The sequence below is a fragment of the Bos indicus genome, chromosome 2, assembly GCF_029378745.1.
Source record: "Bos indicus isolate NIAB-ARS_2022 breed Sahiwal x Tharparkar chromosome 2, NIAB-ARS_B.indTharparkar_mat_pri_1.0, whole genome shotgun sequence".
Classification (NCBI taxonomy): Eukaryota; Metazoa; Chordata; class Mammalia; order Artiodactyla; family Bovidae; genus Bos; species Bos indicus.
The window spans coordinates 25841465-25863572 of NC_091761.1; the positions used below are offsets into that span (position 1 = coordinate 25841465).

The window sequence follows — 22108 nt, forward strand, 5'->3', positions numbered from 1 at the left end:
TGGCTCAAGGAGAAATTCATAAAAGGGCTCAAAAAGGCTGACAAATGTTTCATGATGCCGTTGCTTCAAGTTAGCACTACTAGTTTATGTACTTATGCTAATTTCCCAAATCCCACTGAGCCCTTTAAATTTGATCATATTTGTCTGCCTCATTGCTTTTCCCCAACCATGAGTCCATACAACCTTAATTTGCCACTTCTGTAACCTCATTTCTTTAATTTTTTTCTCCTTTACTATTTTATTACAGGCAGCTATCACTGTGTAAAGTCAAATGTAAGAGCAGAAGATTTTCTTCATTCTGCTGAGAATTCTTGTCTTATTGGGGGAAAAAAAAAGGACACTCAACACTCAACATAAAACTGACTTCAGTTCTTTGTTAGCAACCACGGGAGCCATGAGAAAATCTGACCTCAGGCTTGGGGATGGAGTTAAGACAGAGTAGTGAGGAAGAACACATGACCCAGAGGGCTGTACTGCCACGGGCTGAGGGCCCCAGCACAGCCAGAAGAGCTGACCATTCAGTCACCACATCTACATGAGCAATATAGAGCCTACCAGGGTCTCTACTTCACAGCTCAAGCTTAGGTTTTTTGAGGAGCCCGCTCTGGAGGCACCTAGATCTGCATATACAAACCCAGATCCCATGGACACAGAGTCTGTGCTCTCAGCCTGCAGTGCCATTTTGTTACTGGACTATTCCAGATATTCACTCAATCATATCTGGGATCTTAATAAATGACACCTGGGGTGACAAACATCTAACTATAAAAAACATGCTGCTGCTGCTAAGTTGCTTCAGTCATGTCTGACTCCTAGCGACCCCATGGACTGCAGCCCACCAGACTCCTCCATCCATGAGATTTTCCAGGCAAGAGTACTGGAGTGGGGTGCCATTGCCTTCTCCAAAACAAAACATGCTGGGGGCAGATTAAATTAAACTAGGTCTGGAGATAACTCTTAAACCCTGACCTGCTGACATTTTACTCACCTTACGTCTGTGGGCTAATATTAAGATTATAAACATTTATGCCACACTCAAGGCTCCAATTTGGTGGCAAGCTTTGAGATTCTGTATGATTGCAAGAACAATAGATACTACATTGACAATATAAGGTCCTGAATAGCCTCTCAGGCGTCACTCATTTGTTCCACAAATATTTATTGAGCCCCTTTATCTCCTACTGTTTTGGGGGATACAAAAGTGAACAGGAAATCTAAGATGCCTCTGCTCCTAAGAACCTATATTTCTAGCAGGGAAAGTATACAATAAATGAAAAAATAAGTAAATATGTTAGTATGTTAAACAGAAGAGCCAAAGAAGAAAATTAAAGCAAAGAAGGGGTAAAAGAAGTGTTGGAGGCAGGGTCTGCAATTTTAGATTAAGTGGGTACAGAAGGTGATATATAAGTAAAAGATTTTAGTAAATAAATATATTTCCCTTGTAGTTCAAACAGTAAAGAGTCTGCCTGCAGTGTGGAAGACCTGGGTTCGATCCCTGGGTCAGGAAGATCTCCTAAAGAAGGGAATGGCAACCCACTCCAGTATTCTTGCCTGGAGAATTTCATGGATAGAGGAGTCTGGCGGGCTACAGTCCATGGGGTCACAAATAATCAGACATGACTGAGTGCCTAACACTAGTAAATAAAAGAGAATTCACATCTTTGAAAGTGTTATCAATAAAAAAACTCCTAATGGGTAAAAAAACTATATGTTATGGTACCTTGGGGCTGGAGGACTGATGTAAACACTTGGTAAAAGTTTAGCAACACACTTTATGATGTGTGTGTGTGTATATATATATATATATATTCATGATATATATACACATATTCATGACACATTAGTTCCAAAACACTTAGGCTAGTGTTGTTATATAAAATATAGGACACCCAGTTAAATTTGAATTCCAGGTACAAGATGAATAGTTCTTTTACTATAAAAATTTTCAAATACTTCATGGGACATACTTATGTTAAAAAGCAATCTGTTTTTTACATAAAATTAAAATATCAGTGGGTATCCTATATCTTTATCTGCCAAATATGGCAAGTCTAACTTGGGCAAATCAGCCACTCAGCTTCTTCATCAGCAAAACATAAATAAAAAGTCTTGCCAAACTGGGGCAAAAGGATTAACTTGTCCTTTCTGGCAGAATAAAATAAAAATATAACAGGGTTTAAAAAGGGTTAAACTGAGACGTGTATATGGTTAGAATTTAGAAATAAAACACACACTCAGTAACGTGTTATACTTATTGCAGTTCTGCAAGACAAGTCCCTGAACATGGACACTTCAGGCTGCACAGGATAGAGAATGACAGTGACGAGTATCTGGCATGGCTTTCATCCTGTCACCTTCCTCTCTCCTTTGGGTGGGGTCATAGGTAACTTGTGGGTTAAGTTACAGGCTTAGCACTTTAAAGACTTGTAGAGGCAAAGCAAACTTCAGAGACCATTCACTACACTTTTTTTCACATTGCAAGTGGGGAAACTGAGGCCCAGGGGCTGATATAACATGTTCAAGTGAGTTAAAGGGAGAACGGGTCTAACAGCCACATTCGTTGGATGATGACTCTTGTCAGCAGTGCAGCCCTCAAAGATAATATTCAGTCCCGTTTTCCTCCCTTAGTTCTGAAAGCAGTGCTCCGTTTGCGGAAAGAAAAGCAAGAAGCACTGAAACGCAGAGCAGGATGAGCATGGCTTGAAGGGATGGGACCCACAGACAGATGAGGAGGGGGCATAAGAAACGCTATTTAGGAAGTGTTGAAAAATGAGGTGAAAAAGTCCAAGATTGTGTGTGGTGGGTGCTGACTGGTCAGTGAGGTCACAGCGGAGCTCAAGGACAGATACCTGGCGGTGCCATGCTGATGTGGTCAGAGATGCAGGTGTGGATGGAGAGGGATCAGTTTCTAAAGAGAAAGTGGCTGATAGACTGCCCTGTCTAGAAGAGGGATGTAGTACTGCCTTTTTTTTTTTTCATTTTAGCATTTTAATTTAACTCAACTTCATATTTATAAAGAAGACACAAGAATAGTGTATGGAGTTCTGTATATTCCTCAGCAGATTCTCCAGATATTAGAACGTGCACATTTGCTTTATCCTCTCTTTGTGTCTCTGACTTTCTTTTGGTACATGTATACTGATAATACACACATACAAATACATAAACTTTTTTCTGAATCATCTAAGAGTCAGTTGTACCTGATACTCCTTTACCCCTAAATACTTAAGTGTGTATTTCTTAAAAGCAAGGGTATTCTCCTATATGACTATAGCACAACGCTCAAAGTCAGGAAATTAATATTACTACAATGCTATTACCCAATGTATAGATTACGTTCAGATTTTGCCAATTGTCTCAATGTCTTCCATAGAAAAAGAAAATTTTGGATGGGACATTGTATTCATTTGTCATGTTCCTTAATCTCCTTTCACCTGGAACACTTCCTCAGCCACACTTGGCATTTGATTTTGAAGCCCACGGGTCAGTCATTTTGGAAGAAGGCCTTTTGTTTGGTTTGTCTGCTGTTTCTTCATGATTAAATTCAAGTTATGCACATTTTGCTGGAAATCCACTGAAGTGATGCTGTTTTTGGTGCATCCTATCAGGAGGCACGTGCTGTCAATTGTCTGATTATTGGTGATACTAACTTGCATCACTTGGTTAAGGTGGTGTCCACCAGGTTTCTCCCACTGTTCTTTTGAAACTAATAAACATCTTATGAAGATTTTTTCTAAAACACTGTTACCCCTTAAGCTTTCACCTATTTGTTTTAGCATCTGTGGAAGATTCCTGCCTGAAACAATGATTATTTTGATAGCTGCCAATGGTGATTTTCTGTCTTCATCATTCTTTTTACATGTGTTTCACATTTGACTGTTTCTTTCTTCCTTCCCCACCTCCCTCACTTCCTCCCCTACCTCCCTTCCTTCCTCTGCCTCCTTTGTTCCTTCATTTCCTCCTTCCTTCTATCAATGTGGATTCATGAATTCTTACTTTATCCAATGTATTATATTCTTTTACCATTATTTACTTTGATAGTGAAGTTGTCCTCCATTTGGCTTAATTTTAATGGGTTGGGAGTAACAGACTTCAAAACAAGGACTTCAGAAAGGAATGTATAATACTAAGGAGTACATAAAGAAAGGTGAATTCCTCCAAAAAAACAATAACTCTCCTTATTACTACTATTTATGAGTGCTTTTGTGCATCAGATGAGATGCCGCGTGATTTGTGTAAGTTGTCTCATTTAACTTTCATGACCCTGTAAGGTTGTCATTATGTCAATTTTACATTCCATTTAAAGATAAGGAGACAGACTCTGAGAAAATAAGTAAGTTCATCAAGATCTTACCCTTAGTAGTAGCAAGTCTAGTGGACTCCAGGGTCCCTGCTCTCAACCACTAGGCAACCCTACAAATAGGGGTGGAAACCTTCAGGAAAGGAAAAGGTCTTAGAAGCAAGGCTGCACTGTTCCTGTGGGCAGCTGGACATTAGTACCAGGATTTGCAGAGTCATCTAAGCTTTTTGTATTTTTACAAATGGGGCAATAATTGCCTACAATTCTGTCATTAGTGTAGAAACTTCCCTAACCTGCATTGTGAAAAGCATCTAACCCTGCCTAAAATCCAGGGAGGAAAGCATAAAGGACTCATTTGTGCCAATGTCAGCTGACACAGATCCAGAAAGACATGAGTTGGCCAAGTCACCAAAGGAAGCATTCCCATGGGTCGAGACAAGTGAAACCCGAATTTAGGCAGAGAAGAGACAACTGAGGGAACAGTAGGGTAGGGATTCTGAAGAAATTCAGTATCTATTCATCTCTTGAGATCCCAAGTGAAGACAGGGCTGTGTAGCTCTCCCACCAAGGCTAACATACAAGATCCTTCTTCCTGCAACAGTATTAGCATCTCTATCACCATCACACCACTTTTATTATTATATTTCAGATCCTATGAAAATAAGTTTGGGTGAAATAAACATATTACCTGCTAGTGAAACTAATTCAAACAACCATTTTGCCCTAGAGGGAAAAGCACAATTGAATCTGAGAATAGCATCCTTACCCTCCCAGGAGGAAGAAACTAAAAATAAAAGACAACAAGGTGCTTCCTGCCAGTTGGTAAATCCAATAAGCAAAGAAGATGCCTCAACCTGGCACTGGGCAGTTAACAGTCAGCCTGACTCCCTCCATTGGAGAATGGCCATGTGGTTCTCAGAGCTAACAGCTGCCAAGCAGAACCTCTCAGATTAACCCATAGGTGGTGTTGAACCACTTCCCATTAAGATATTTGCAAAGCAAACAAAAATGATAGCCCCATTCTGAGTGCTGGGAGCCGGCCAGGAGCTCTAGCTGTTCTTGTTGACACAAAGAGCTCTCCAGGGAGGGTCTGGGCCAGAGTGTGGAAGGCCACTCCTGCCTGCCTCTCCAGACTGTGTTGATCTTAAGCCATTAGAATCTCGGTATCAGGGGCTGTTTATTATCTAATTTCCCAATCACAGCAGTTGCTGGAGCTTTGTTTCACCAGAACTCTCTACTTCTCTATCTCCCTGACCTACACCATTCATGAGGGAAAGAAAAAATTCAACTCTCCTCCTGTTATGTCTACTCATTAAGGAGACAAGTCTGAGAAGTTACTAAGATGCATACGGAGAGTGTGGCATCGCCACTGTCAACAGCTTCTGTGGCAAACACTTGTTAGGGTTCCTTCTGAATTTAAAGTAACCATAGCAATGCTAATGGGAAATATGCTTGCATATTTGTGTCCTACAGGTAGGAGCAAGCTGCTGTTTAATTCACAAAATACACTTACAGCTGAAACACTAATATTTTTTCCTTCTAATCCAGAGGGTAAAATGAAATAAGGTTTAAAAGGCTGTGGACACATGCAAAATTAATCTTCTTTCAACCTGGAGGATTATAGTCTCAGTTTTTTTAACTGTTCATAAAGAATTGCTTTCACATAGAATTCATTTTTACACAAATATTGTTTCCTACAATATTTTCAACTTTAGCAAGTTTTCTTTTCTCAAGTTTCTTTTCCTTCAAAATAGCCTCCATATGCAAAGGTGAAAGTGAAACGAAAGTTGCTCAGTTGTGTCTGACTCTTTGCGACCCCAATTCTCCAGGCCAGAACACTGGAGTGGGTAGCCTATCCCTTCTCCAGCAGATCTTCCCAACCATGGAATTGAACTGGGGTCTCCTGCATTGCAAGTGAATTCTTTACCAACCGAGCTATCAGGGAAGCCCCATATGCAAACGTATTTTTTTTTGTCAAAAACTCATTCTGAGCTTGAATTGAACAAAGGTCTTGATGAGGACACAAGCAAAAGTTGACACCAGAAATGTGCTGAATTTCTAGAATTTCCTAAACTCATGGAATGAGTAATGCAGGAAGGGAACAAGGGATGGCAAAATGGTCAGAAGAATTTGTCAGATTTTGTCATTACTGGAAATTGTCCTGAAGTTGTCCTTTAGGTTAGAAATCAGAATGTTAGAGGTATTAATTCTATAGCGAGAGAGACAAAGAAAGAGAGATTGAGAGAGAAAGAAGGAAAGGGAGACAGATAGAGGTTGAGATTTCTTTAGAAAAAGTACAGGCATTATCATACTAAAAAAAAAAAAAAAAAGGCTTTTTTAAAAAAAAGAAGAGAACTGCTTGACATTTACAGTATACAGTTAGAAAGCAGCTTTTTAGACTTTTGAAAATATCTTTTAGTTTTAGATGATGTTTCTCCAACTGTTGCTGGACCCAAGCTCTCTGTAAATGTGCAAGTTTTCCAGACAGAGAGTGAATCTAACACTACAGGCCAACTTTGCTGAACTCAAGACATTGTTTGCTAATGTTCTTATCATTTGCTGATGGCAAATATGTTTAGGGACAGATTAAGTCTGTCCACGGGTGATCACGTTAAAGATGTTGCTGGGGTGGTAGAGTAACGTCGTCTATCTGTAAGATGTGTTGGACATATCGGAAACTAGCTCTCATGCCAAACTGTCTAAATTGTTTCTGGACACGCTTTTGTCTTTGTCTGAGGTACCAGACACAAAAACATTGCCTTGAAGTGTGGGTCTCACACAGGGGTAGAGGTGGCCAGAGAACCCAAGTCAGACATGCATTCTAACATCATTTCTGCTTAACTTTATTACATGCTGGTTCCTGGCAACTGATATCTTTAAGATATCAACCATAGATGGCTACCTGCCAATAACAAAGCTTCTAAAGAAAACACACAATTAAGCATCTTTCCAAACTCAGGGCTTATTTTTGAGCTAGGGAAGTATATCCACTACAGAATAATTACATAGTGTTAACAGCATCTCCCTTTATTTATATCGTTAGCACTGTTGACTTTTGAGAAAGTCAGCTTCCTACCTTATCAAAAATTAGTTATTGTGTTCAAGCTAAACTCAAGATAAATAGGAAACATTTCTTAAGTAAAAGTAATGAAAGTTAGCTTTAGATCTAACAGAAATAAAAATTCAAGGAGCGTATATTCATTCGTCCATTCATCCATTCATTTTATTTTATGCGTATAATAGCTGAAGATTTTAGATTCTAGATTCAGTGAGTCGTACAGAAATAAATGACAGTTTCAGTGCTGGAGTTTATTATCTCATGTAGAATATAGTAATAATGGCTAACATTTCTGTGTACTTACTACATTCTAGGTAGTCTTTTAAAAATTTCCTATGGCTCATTCTCACAATAGCCATATGAGATAGGTACCATTATCAGAAATTTGTTTAACTTGCCCAAGTGACAAGTGTGTAACTTGTCACTGAACTACTTGGACACAGACCCAGGTGAGAAGAGAAAACAATCTGTCTCCAGAATCTGTAGCCTAAGTTGTTTCCTCTACCTTCACAGAGCCCCTAATACACATGGGCAGGAATCAGACTCAGATGCTGGTGGGGCCAGGCCATGAACTAAGCAGGACTGTGAGTTACTCTCAATGGAACATAGCCTCTACTCAGTTCTAAGTGGTTGCTGCTAGATACTCCAGCTTTCAGGAGCTATCAGAATTCTGAGTTGTGATATGAAATATTTCTATTTTTATATATTAGAAACATTGAGAATTTCAAAGATATTGTTCAGGTTAAAGAAAATATGTCTGCAGACCATATTCTATCCAATGACTGTGGGTGTGCATCTTTTAGCTTATAGAATAATGTCCATAATATCATGCAGCTTTTAAGGTCTCCCATATCCAGTTCCCATCTGCCTGATTCCGTATCATAGTTCTCCCTGCATCACAGCACTTCTACCCACACTCAGTCCTTATCCCACTGGACATCTCTCCCCAGAGCCATACCCGCCCCAACACCCCCCGTACATCCTGCCTCTGGGCCAGGGCCCACTCTATTCTGCCACCTAGGCTACTTTTCTCCTGGCTCTAGTCTGCTTCAAAGCACTGCACCATGAGACGCCTCATGGGTGAGACCTTGAAGGATGGTTAAATACCAATAGGTAAAGAAAGAACTGGCAAGGGAATTCTATTCAGAAGGAACAGCATGAAAAACTACACAGAAATAGGAAAACAAAAGATTTTGAAAACCATCAAACAATTCCAAATATTTTAAAAGGTTTTTGGCCCTGAGAATCTGATCCTATAAACAGAACTCTGATTACTGACATCCTGGACATCCACAGTCCTTCTAAAAGAGTTCTTTGCATAAGGATCACTGATGATTTAAGGTTTGCTGAAACAGTTCCGATAAATATTTATGTACAGCCATAAGCAAATCCACAAGGAAAAATATAATTCAAAACAGACTTTTTGTTGAAGATCCTTGCAGCTGGTGATAAGGTTTCTGGCTTCAAAAAGGTTTTGAAAATACACGTGATCAATTACTATTTTAAACATCTAGAAACTCTAAGAAGGCGCTAACAATCACGGAAACTCTGAAAGTTATCATTTGAGGGTGTTGCCAATGAAACCTAGCTATATTGACAAGGGTGAGTCTTGGGCCCAAAATCAACCTCAGATTTATTCCTGAGGTAAGAACCAGGAACACAGAAAAGAAAATTTGGCTCTCAGTGTCAAGCTGAGAGTGAGCATTGTTCTAAAGTACTGGAATCCTCAGTGCTTATTTTAGATCACAGCGCTAGAGCTAAACCAGAGGTCTTAACTTTTCATATAATGGTAGCTTTGCAGGAAACTTTTACACACTACTATTACTACTATTATTGCTACTACGTCTATCACCACGATCAACAACAGCTTGCCATCATCTTTTATCAGGCATTTATTATGTCTACAACTGTGCTAATGCCTTTGTATAGATTACATCTAATCTTGTATAGATCTAATCTCAGATAACTGATTTTTAATTTTTTATTAATTGATATTGGAGTATAGTTGCTTTACAATGTTGTGTTAGTTTCTGCTGTACAGCAAAGTGATTTAGTTATACATACACATATATCCACTTTTTCTTAGATTCCCTTCCCATCTAGGTCACGAAAGAGCATTGAGTAGAGTTCCCTGTGATATATAGTAGGTTCTCATCAGTTGCTGCTGCTGCTGCTGCTAAGTCACTTCAGTCGTGTCCAACTCTGTGTGACCCCATAGACGGCAGCCCACCAGGCTCCCCCGTCCCTGGGACTCTCCAGGCAAGAACACTGGAGTGGGTTGCCATTTCCTTCTCCAATGCATGAAAGTGAAAAGTGAAAGTGAAGTCGCTCAGTCATGTCCGACTCCTAGAGACCCCATGGACTGCAGCCTACCAGGCTCCTCTGTCCATGGGATTTTCCAGGCAGGAGTACTGGAGTGGGGTGCCATTGCCTTCTCCGTCTCATCAGTTACCTATTTTATATACAGTAGTGTATGTATGTCAATCCCAATTTATCCCACTCTCTTCCCCCTTGCTAATGATGTTTGTTTTCTACATCTGTGACTCTGTTTATGCTTTACAAATAAGGTCATCTATACCATTTTTCTAGATTCCATATATAAGTGATGTTATACAATTATTTGTCTTTCTCTTTTTGACTTACTTCTGTATGACAATCTCTAGGTCCATCCATGTCTTATTTCATTCCTTTTTGGCTGAGTAATATTTCATTGTATATATGTACCACATTTTCTTTATCCATTTCTGTGTTGATGGACATTTAGGTTGCTTCCATGGCCTGGCTATTATAAATAGTGCTGCAGTGAATATCAGTCTGAATGCATCCTTTTGAATTATGGTTTTCTCCAGATACATGTCCAGGAGTAGAGTTGCTGGATCATATGGTAGCTCTTTTTAGTTTTTAAAGGAACCTCTATACTGTTCTCCATAGTGGCTGTACCAATTTATATGTCCACCAACAGTGTAGGCAGGTTTCCTTTTTGCCACACCCTCTCCAGAACTTACTGCTTGTAGATTTTTTTGATTATGGCCATTCTGACTGGTGTGAGGTCATATCTTGTAGTTTTGATTTTAATTTCTCTAATACTTAGTGATGTTGAGCATCTTTTTCTGTGTTTTTGGCCATTTGTCTATCTTCTTTGGAGAAATGTCTATTGAGATCTTTGGCCCATTTTTTGATCGGATTGTTTGTTTTTTTGATATTGAGCTGCATGAGCCATTTGTATATTTTGGAGATTAATCCCTTGTCAGTTGCTTTGTTTGCAAATATTCTCTCCCATTCCAAGGGTTGTCTTGTTTTATTATGGTTTCTTTAGCTGTACAAAAGCTTTTAAGTTTAATTAGGTCCCATTTGTTTATTTTTGTTTTTATTTTCATTACTCTAGGCAGTGGATTGAAAAGTATCTTGCTTCAATTTATGTCCACAAGAGTTCTGTTTAGATTTTCCTGTAAGAGTTTTGTCATAGTATCCAGCCTTAGATTTAGGACTTTAATCCATTTTGAGTTTATTTTTGTGTATGATGTTGGGGAGTATTCTAATTCCATTCTTTTACATGTAGCTGTTCAGTTTTCCCAGCATCACTTCTTGAAAAGATTGTGTTTTCTTTTGTTTTGTCCCCTCTGTTGTGCACTAGGTGGCCATAGCTATGTGGGTTTATCTCTGGGCTTTCTATCCTGTTCTGTTGATCTATATTTCTGTTTTTGTGCCAGTACCATACTGTCTCGATTACTGTAGCTTTGTAGTAATCAAGATTGCTTTGATTATTTGGAGTCTTTCGTTTTTCCATACAAGTTGTAAAAGTTTTTGTTCTAGTTCTATGAAAAATGCCATTGGTAATTTGATAGGTATTACACTGAATTGTAGATTGTTTTAGATGGTATAGTCATTTTGACAATGTTGATTCCTTCTGTCCAAGAACATGGCAAGTCTCTCCATCTGCTTGTTTTATCTTTGATTTCTGTCATCAGTATCATAGTTTTCTGAGTACAGGTCCTTTGCCTCCTTGCTGCTACTGCTGCTGCTAAGTCGCTTCAGTCGTGTCCGACTCTGTGCGACCCCAGAGACGGCAGCCCACCAGGCTCCCCCGTCCCTGGGATTCTCCAGGCAAGAACACTGGAGTGGCTTGCCATTTCCTTAGGTAAGTTTATTCACAGGTATTTTATTCTTTTTAATGTGATGTTAAATGGGATTGTTTCCTTAACTTCTCTTTCTGATCTTTCATTGTTAATGTATAGAAATACAAGAGATTTCTGTGTATCAATTTTGTATCCTACATTTTTTACCAAATATATAGAAGAGCTCTAGTAGTTTTCTGGTAGCATCATTATATGTATAGTATCATGTCCTCTGCAAACAATAACAGTTTTACTTGTTTTCCAATTTGGATTCTTTTATTTCTTTTTCTACTCTAATAGCTGTGACTAAGATTTCTAAAACTATGTTGAGTCTGCTGCTGCTGCTAAGTCACTTCAGTCGTGTCCGACTCTATGTGACCCCATAGACGGCAGCCCACCAGGCTCCCCCATCCCTAGGATTCTCCAGGCAAGAACACTGGAGTGGGTTGCCATTTCCTTCTCCAATGCATGAGAGTAAAAAGTAAAAGTGAAGTCGTTCAGTCATGTCCGACCCTCAGTGACCCCATGGATTGCAGCCTACCAGGCTCCTCTGTCCATGGGATTTTCCAGGCAGGAGTACTGGAGTGGGGTGCCATTGCCTTCTCTTGAGTCTAACATGTCTAAAACTATGTTGAATAAAAGTGGCAAGAGTGGACATCCTTGTCTAGTTCCTGATCTTCGAGAAAATGCTTTCAGCTTTTCACCATTGAGTATGATGTTAGCTATAGGTTTGCCATATACGATCCCTATTATGTTGAGGTAGTCAGTCAGTCAGTTCAGTTGCTCAGTCATGTCTGACCTTTGCAACCCCATGAACCGCAGCACGCCAGGCCTCCCTGTCCATCACCAACTCCCGAAGTTCACTCAAACTCATGTCCATTGAGTCGGTGATGCCATCCAACCATCTCATCCTCTGTCGTCCCCTTCTCCTCCTGCCCTCAATCTTTTCCAGCATCAGGGTTTTTTCAAATGAGTCAGCTCTCTGCATCAGGGTTTTTTCAAATGAGTCAACTCCTGCCCAAAGTATTGGAGTTTCAGCTTCAACATCAGTCCTTCCAGTGAACACCCAGGACTGGTCTCCCTCTAAGCCCAGTTTCTGGAGCGGTTTTTTTTTTTTGTCGTTGTTGTTCATAAATGGGTGTTGGATTTTGTCAAAAGCTTTTTCTGAATCTGTTGAGATAATCATGTGGTTTTTACTTTTCAATTTGTTAATGTGGTATAGGGGAAGGGGACAACAGAGGATGAGATAGTTGGATGGTATCACCAACTCAATGGACATGAGTTTGAGTAAACTATGGGAGTTGGTGATGGACAGGGAGGCCTGGTGTGCTGCAGTCCATGGGGTCACAGAGAGTCGGACACAACTGAACAACTGAACTGAACTGAACTGAACTGAATGTGGTTTATCATATTGATTGACTGTGTATACTGAAGAATCCTTGCATCCCTGGGATAAGTCCCACTTGATCAGAGTGCATGAAAAGTATTATAAACTTATTACAGGACAGACCTATCTACTCGATTGTGTCAGTGGGGCATGTGTGTGTATGCTCAGTTGTGTCCAATTCTTTGTGACCCCATGGATTGCAGCTCGCCAGGCTCCTCTGTCCTTGGAATTTTCCTGGTAAGAATACTGAAGTGGGTTGCCATTTCCTACTCCAGGGGATCTTTCCATCCCAGGGATCAAACCTGTATCCCCTGCTCTGGTACGCAGATTCTTTATCGCTGACCCACCAGGGAAGCCCTCCCTGTCAAACCGTGTTTGACTTAATGAACAAATTTGACTTATGAATGTGCTCTCAGAATGGAACTCGTTTGTATGCAGGGGACCTACTGTAGCTAAACTAAGATTCAATCCCAGGTCTGTTACTTGATTTTCTACTGGAAGAAGGTAACCCATAGCATCATAAGCATGTCATAAAAGAAGGCCACCACCCCTAGCTCCTCTCACACCTGCTGATATTTCTCCCCTGGTGTCATGGGGAGGTGGGGGTGTCTCTTAATATGTTAGTGCAATAACTTGGCCACAGGGGCAGGAAATGTGCACTAGCCCCCTGCGTGAGTGAAATGAAAGTGGAAGGAAAATTAGCATGGGAATTGAAGGGTGGGAGAGGAAAGGTGGGAAAGGGGACCTCCTCCAGATACTGACATGGAAAGAAAAGTTTTGTTTTGTTGAATCTTCTTAGCACTGCCACATATTTCTACAAGGACCCCCCACACAGTCTGTCAAGATATGTGGCAATCTGTACTTCACAGCCCACAGGAAAATCTGGCCCACAGTCAGCCCTGATGGGAAGGCTGTTGCTCTGGCTCATCAATTCTGAGGTCAGCCCAATTGGCTTCAAGCCCCGGGCCGTAAGGATGACAAACGGGAGAAATATGAGTCCATTTTCCCCTCTTGCAAAGTGCCAGCTCCCCTCGGGCTGTCTGAGTCATGAAGTTTCAGTCTCTCTTGAGCCTGAAGTGGCCAACAACGAAGCAGCTTCTCTGGGGGTGTGTTACAAGCTGCTGGGTAAAAACATCTGCACCAGCATGGTCAATCTGCTGCCTCCCTCATAGGGGCTTCTTTTTACACAACAACAGGCTAGCTGTGCTAAAGAATGTCAAATAAAAGCCTTGTGAGAGCTTTGCCATACGCAGGCCAAATTAAATTAAGGGGCATAATCCTCGCTATTGTACTTATCAGCATTAAAATGGAGGATTACCATCATGGGAACAAAGCCCCATGGCATAAAAGACTACTTCCATTCTGTCATTCACTGTACACAGTTACAGGCTTACACAGGAAGTGGAACAGAGGAGCACCGGGCCAACCACTGACTTGGACTTGCAACATGAGGTTTCTTTCTCCCCAGCCAAGTGAGCCCCGCCCCACCACATACCCATGGGAACACCTTTCCCATGAGGCCAGAAGCTTTCTCCCAAGGTTGAGACCTGGAATTTTCTCCACCAATCACAGGCTGAGAGTTTGTTGCCCATCAGAATTTACTCCTTAGCTGGTTGTGATTCAAGATTTGTTGCAATGACAAATAGAGAATATAGAATTAAAAAAAAAAATACAAAAAACCCTGGGCTAGGCATTTGGAGCTGGGAGAGGCAGCAGAATGTACTGGCTAAAAACATGGGCTCTGGAGTTAGAGCTGAGTTCAAATCTTGACTCTGTCACTTTGCTGACAAGGTAACATCAACAGCAAGTCCCTTGTACTCTCTAAATGTCAGAATTTCTATAATATGCGCCTCTCCCACAGGATTAATATGAGGATTAAAAAGAATCATTCATGCGAAATCCTTAACACAGTGCCTAGGAAGTTGTTGCTGCTAAATCACTTCAGTCGTGTCCGACTCTGTGTGACCCCATAGACGGCAACCCACCAGGCTCCCCCATCCCCGGGATTCTCCAGGCAAGAACACTGGAGGGGTTGCCATTTCTTTCTCCAATGCATGAAAGTGAAAAGTGAAAGTGAAGTCGCTTAGTCGTGTCCAACTCCTAGAGACCCCATGGACTGCAGCCTACCAGGCTCCTCTGTCCATGGGATTTTCCAGGCAAGAGTACTGGAGTGGGGTGCCATTGCCTTCTCTGAGGAAGTTGTTAATGAATATCAAATATTAGTTGTTACTATTATTGTTAGAGACAGAAAATCCAGACTCAAACCCTAGACCTGCCATTTATTCTCTGTGACAGTGAGGGAACCCCATGCTAGCCGACTGGGGCAGGAGCAGGTAAATCTGATGCCTCCAACCCAGTAGTGGCCTCCAGTCCAGCATTTGAGAGCTGATTGAGTAGCCATCCCTGTATTCATCTGACTCATAGAGAACATCATGCAAAAGACTGGTGTGTGCATTCTGTGAGATAACTGTGAGGAAGACTCGCCACTGCCATAAATGTTGGGTGAATCAGGACAATGTCCTCAACATGTCCTTGTCATTCTAGTCTCACAGTGTTTCTTGTTATGTCTGGGTCTTCCTTATAAACTCTTCCTTCTGATTTTGCCTTCCCTCCATCATTCCCTGTACGTATCTGTTCTGTCGCTACCTCTTTAGGATTCTTCTAGAACACTTTATGGGTTGCTTCTCTAACCCCTTTATTCTTTGCTTACTTTCTTCTGCAGAAGCTGAAAATGCTCACCTTTGCTTACTTTCTTCTGCAGAAGCTGAAAATGCTCACCTTTCCAGCTTCCCTCACTGGACTCCTCTCCCCTGCAGAGCCACCTCTGCAAATTTCATCTGATAAGATGTGAGAGGAGTGTCCTGGGGACTTCTAGGAAAGGTCTCCCTCATGACCAACAGGGAGAGACTCCTGACGATAGGCCTTCTCCATCCATCTCTTCCTTCCTTCTTTGGACAATGCCATGTGAACAAGGGATCCTTAGCATGCTGCTTCAGCTAACTTGTGCTTCTAAGTTCTGATGTGCTGGGATAGAGCGGCAAAGTAATGGAAGGAGTCTGTGTCAACATATCTGAGTGGCCAGCCAAGCACTGGAACTTCTGATTTCAGACCTGTTACCCTGAGGGGTCCTTGAATCTGCTGAGTTTTGTTACTTGCTGCTGGGAGAGTCACCACTGGCATGACCCAGCTCTCTCCTCATTATGCCCCACCTGACTGCCTCAAGACTTCCTTCCTTTCAATCCCTGGGTTGATCCACAGGGCATTGAGGTAAACATCAAATACAGAGAGAAAGATGGGCTCCCACCTTCCCTAGGGCACGGATGACCTGAAACACTATCTGACGAATTATTCTGAATCCTGTTGTTGCCACCACCACTTAAAGATTGAGGGAGAACATTCCTTTCATAAAAATATGAGTTCTGAGGAGTGGTCTTGGAAGTCAGCCTGACAAATTTATTGAGACCCATTGCATGTACTAGAAATAAGAAGGAAAATTTGGCCCTTGCCCTTGAGAAGCTGAACTGCTGGCACATGGTCAACCACAACACCAGACAAAACATGGGGAGCCACAGAGAGTAATATACCAAAGTGGTCCGAGGACCCAGTCTGTCAATGTTACCACTCACAATGTCATAAAGAGTTTGTGTCAGAATACAAATCAGTTCAATTAGTTACCAAGTATCTTGTTTCGTTTGGCTGAGACTATACATGGGGGAGGGGGAGCAAGACTTCCTTGAAGAAACAGTAGCTTGATGTACATTAGGACACAACCTCATTTTCTTATGAACCAGCCCTTTGAGTAGTACAGTCATAAATGGACCATGATGGTTCAAGGAGTGTTAAAGAGAATTAAGGACTCTGTAGAGAAGAGAGATATGATGTTGTATCTTGATGAAATAGGTAAGAGCTGAATTGAAAGGAGAGGGCAGACAGAACAGAAGGAGATGCACTTGTAGGAACAATATGAAGTCTGACTCCAGGAAGCCAGAGGGTGCATAAAGGGTCATGCAGGAGCTGAGTCTAGAGGACAAACTGGAGTGAGATAGAGAGAGGCTTGCAAAAGCAGACTGAGGAGTCTGAACCTCTTTTGGTCTGAAATAGGAAGCCACTAAAGTTCTTTGAGAAGTCAGAATATGCTTTAAGACAATTGATAAGGTGTTAGAAATGAAAGCTGATATATACAGAGGAGAGAGTGGAGAGAAACAGATAATGGTAGGTCTGGGCTAGGGAAGGATGCTAAACAAGTGATTGGAGGTGGGGTTAAGTGAGATGTAGGGATCAAAAATGAGCACCAGGTTTGAAGACCAGGTCACAGGAGAATGTGTGTAGCACTCATGGAAGTGGCGAGGTCTGGTGAGCTGGTGGAGGTCCTTTAGTGGGCTTTTCTGTTGAGGCTCTGGTGTATAGATCAGGAAATCTACGGGCAGCAGGAGGTGGGTGTAGTAGGGTGGAGCTCAGAACAGAGACCTGAGAATCATGCTGTCTCAGCTGAGAGTTGGTACCAGAATACACTAGTGAGAGAGGCTATCACCCAGGGAGAAGTGAAGAAAGAAGAGAGTCAAGGACTTGGAGAACTGTCTGTATTTCAAGGTGTGTGGAAGAGGAGCAGGATAAAGACGGAGGACATCTGGGAGAAAGAAGCTGAAGACCATGGTGCTGCCGAAACCATGGACGAGCACAATTCATAGAAACCATGGTCCATGGCACCAAGTGTTGCACAAACTGATGAATACAAGGCTCTCTTAGCTGGGAGCTAAGCTTCCCAAGACTGTTTGAGGGATGTGGTGAGGGCACAGATGATTTCGGGTTTAGAGAGGCAGGGGTTGGTGAGGGAACGAGGCAACCAAGCTGGAAGTCAGTCTGAGGAAGTCTGAGGTATAAAAGTAAGAAGAGGGAGGGACAGGGCCCAGGGAAGACTTTTGTTAGATGGAAGAGGAATCAGAAAATGGGGAAGAGGCAGCAGAGGGAGAAAGATGTGAAAGCCAAGCCTTGTCTGCCTGATGGTGGCAGGACCTGGAGAGCAGGAACATCACAGAGGTGAGCCGGGGAGAGCTCACCTGGGTGAGCAAAGGAAGAATGGACAGCTGAATAGAAGGAGCAGTTCTAAGGTAGAGGGAAGGGAAGTGGGCATTGCTCACAGCACAGCCCTGATATTCTGAGTAAAGCTGGTCATCAGTGGAGGTTGATGGGAGTCAGGCTGGGGCTGGAGCCATTTCCCAAACTATATTCATTGACTTGCCCAAGATCACAGGGCTGGAAAATGCTAGCTTTAGGATCAGAACCCAAGTCTTCCACCTGCCAAGTTCACTGGTCTTTCTGCTGAAAGAAATTTTGAACTTTGTTCAAAATATGAGAGCATCTCTAATATGAGATACTAGGCCTACAATATTTCATCAAGTACCCTTATATGAGCTATTCTGACTATTAAGTACAATCTGCCCTCCATTTCTATGGGTTTTGTGCAAATCCAAGGTTGGTTGAATTTGTGGTTGTGAAACCCATGGATGTGGAGGGCAAACTGTACCACAACATTCTGTATGTAAAGGACTTGAGCAACAGCAAAGTTTGGTATCTGTGGGGGCTCCTGGAACCATTCCCTGTGGTTACTGAGAGACAACCACAAATTACTTTAAAAGCAGCTCAAGCAATTTGAGACTGCTAGAGAAGTACTGAGGATTTAATTTGTCAAGTTTCAAATAAGATGTCTCAAAAAATTAAGAATTATTTTTAGAAGTTACAAATTAAGACCACCTCTTTTTCCAAAAAGATGCAATGAATTTTCTAATGGCCTGCTTACTTCCTCAAAATCCTGGAGTAAACTTTTAATGAAAATGATATACCCTTTTTGCATTAGCTTAAGCCCACAGTTTTTTGTCCTTTTAGGCTAGTCAGTTCTTTGGTGGGCGGGAGCTGTCTTGCGCACTGTAGACTGGGCAACAGCATCCCTGGCCTCGATCCACTAGACATCCTTCACACAAACCCCCTGTGAAGAGTTGTGACAACCACACATGTCCTCAGAAGGAGAGCGGGAGGGGGCAAAAGTGCCCCCAGTTGAGAATCACTGTTTTAACCTACTGAGGCCAAATACAGGTTTCACTACGAGGAGAACCCACAAGAAGGTTGTAACCAGATTGCCCTGTAGATCAAAGACTTTTGCCCACAGACTAATGAACTTCTGACATGGGGGAATCTGGTGGGCAACACTTTTTGGCTCCACTCTCTCCAACTCACCAAAATAACACAGAGTAAGAAATACTTTTGCTTCATTGTCTGTTGGAATAAAATCTTACAGATAAGACTCACCAATTTTTCTCAGTGACAGGAGAGGTGCTTGAAGCCTCTGCATGGCCATTGCTGGATTCTGCTTGTGGGCTGCTTTTATGATTGCCAGAGCCCCTCAGAACTAAGAGAAAACAAACAAGTGCTTAGAGACTGAGGATAAATTCAGAGGTAGGCAGGGTTTGATTTCAGTAGCCATCTATTCTCTCTGCAGCACCTTGCTGCCTGTCATGCTACTCCCTGACTTTCTGTAACCTTTGTCTAGGACACATCATCAAAAGTGACTTCTTCCATGATGACAGGCTTGCTTTGTCCTCAGTCCCAGCTGACAAACTGGATAAAATAACTCATCTTGTAGGAAAACAAGCCACCTGTCTATGACAATAGATATAAAGAGTAGACAGGTTGGAGGCCCCAAGGTGAGGAAGTTGGTGAGCAGAACACATGAGCTGGAGTGGTGTGGTGCTGGACAGTCTTAGGAGTCCAGCTTCCAGTCCTGGCTGGGCTGGGCAGAGCTGCCTGTGGGTGAGGATGGTGGTCAAGAAATACCTTCACAATGTGTGTAAGCAAGTGAAAGTGTTAGTCACTCAGCCATGTCTGATCCTTTGCAACGCTATGGACTGTAGCCTGCCAGGCTCCTCTGTCCATGGGATTCTCCAGGCAAGAATACTGGAGTGGGTATCCATTCCCTTCTCCAGGGGATCTTCCCAACCCAGGGACTAAACCCAAGTCTCCTGCACTGCAGGCAGATTCTCTACCGTCTGAGACAATGTGGGTAGGATTACTACAACTAGTGATTCATTTCAGGAGGAACTCAGTTCTGTACTGTGATTGAAGACAGCTCACTGAAGAGTTTCTCAAGAGTGAGAGTGACAAGTACAATTCCTCCTTTTATGACCAGGGCAGCTGTGACTAACTAACCATTGCCTTCTTCTCTTGAACTTTCATTCAGCTTCAAGTTCCTTTCTAACACAATGTTTCATGTCAGTGGTTCTCAAGGTGTTGGCCCCACATTATCACAGCTAATCAAAAACACATCACAGAAAATGTCAACATCACCTAAAAACTTGTTAGAAAATAAAATTCTTGGGCCTCACCCTGACCTAAATGAATCAGAAAGTCTGGGGGTGGAGGCTGGCAATCTGTGTTTTTAACAAGCTCTTGAGGTAATCAGGATTGATGTTGAGGTCTGGAAGACACTGCTCCAGATCAACAATTCTTAATCTTGACTGTACATTAGAATCACCCAGTAAGATTTTAAATATGCCTGAACCCAACTCCCAGAGATTCTGATACTGGTCTGTTGTGGGGTTGGCATCATTTTTAAAAAGCTCCCTAGATAATTTTAAGGTGTGGCCAGGGTTGAGAACCATAGTTACACATCATTACCACCAATCCATTAGGGTCAGAAGGAGACTCTGTACCTATTTACTCTCCTTATTTTAGATCATCTAGAAAGAGCCAAACCAAAATACAACCAATGAAGATAATCTACACATTTTTCAATTGTGACATAGTGTGGAAGGTGCATACAATAGTGAAGGTTTCTGTTATAATGATGGAAAATATAACATGATAAAAATGGAGTGCATTAAAAGAAATATGGGGGAGGCGGTCCTAAGATGGCAGAGGAATAGGATGGGGAGACCACTTTCTCCCCCACAAATTCATCAAAAGAACATTTAAACGCTGAGTAAATTCCACAAAACAACTTCTGAATGCCAGCAGAGGACATCAGGCACCCAGAAAAGCAGCCCATTGTCTTCGAAAAGAGATGTTTTATCAATGGTGCTGTATAGAAGGAGAAGTCTTGAGACTACTGTAAAAATAAGACTGAATACCAGAAGCAGGAGGCTTAAGTCCAAATCCTGAGAACATCAGAGAACTCCTGACTCCATGGAACATTAATCGATAGGAGGTCATCAAATGCCTCCATACCTACACTGAAACCAAGCACCACCCAAGGGCCAACAAGTTCCAGAGCAAGACATACCACGCAAATTCTCCAGCAACACAGGAACACAGCCCTGAGCTTCAATATACAGGCTGCCCAAAGTTACTCCAAAACCATTGACATCTCATAACTCATTACTGGACACATCATTGCACTCCAGAGAGAAGAAATCCAGCTCCACCCACCAGAACACCGACACAAGCTTCCCTAACCAAGAAACCTTAACAAGCCACCGATACAACCCCACCCACAGCAAGGAAACTCCACAATAAAGAGAACTCCACAAACCGCCAGAATATAGAAAGGCCACCCCAAACACAGCAATATAAACAAGATGAAGAGACAGAGGAATACCCAGCAGGTAAAGGAACAGGATAAATGCCCAGCAAACCAAACAAAAGAGGAAGAGATAGGGAATCTACCTGATAAAGAATTCCAAATAATGATAGTGAAAATGATCCAAAATCTTGAAATAAAAATGGAATCACAGATAAATAGCCTGGAGACAAGGATTGAGAAGATGCAAGAAAGGTTTAACATTGACCTAGAAGAAATAAAAAAGAGTCAATATATAATGAATAATGCAATAAATGAGATCAAAAACACTCTGGAGGCAACTAATAGTAGAATAACAGAGGCAGAAGATAGGATTAGTGAAGTAGAAGATAGAATGATAGAAATAAATGATTCAGAGGGGAAAAAAGAAAAATGAATTAAAAGAAATGAGGACAATCTCAGAGACCTCCAGGACAATGTTAAACGCCTGAACATTTGAATCATAGGAGTCCCAGAAGAAGAAGACAAAAAGAAAGACCATGAGAAAATATTTGAGGAGATAATAGTTGAAAACTTCCCTAAAATGGGGAAGGAAATAATCACCCAAGTCCAAGAAACCCAGAGTCCCAAACAGGATAAATCCAAGGCAAAACACCCCAAGACACATATTAATCAAATTAACAAAGATCAAACACAAAGAACAAATATTAAAAGCAGCAAGGGAAAAACAACAAATAAC

At 41.7% G+C, this 22108-nt stretch overlaps 1 protein-coding gene across 10 annotated transcripts in view; it reads right to left on the minus strand.

Moving 5' to 3' along the window:
* MYO3B (myosin IIIB) overlaps nt 1–22108 on the minus strand; it is a 486811-nt gene that overhangs the window by 127393 nt on the left and 337310 nt on the right. For all 10 annotated transcript variants that reach the window (XR_011570836.1, XM_070803483.1, XM_070803516.1 and 7 more), the window contains one exon: nt 19164–19263. Coding sequence is in view for 9 of the 10 variants with exons in the window: in XM_070803483.1 (XP_070659584.1) it covers nt 19164–19263 (100 nt within the window). In the remaining variant the exon portion in view is untranslated. The remainder of the gene's footprint in view (nt 1–19163; nt 19264–22108) is intronic.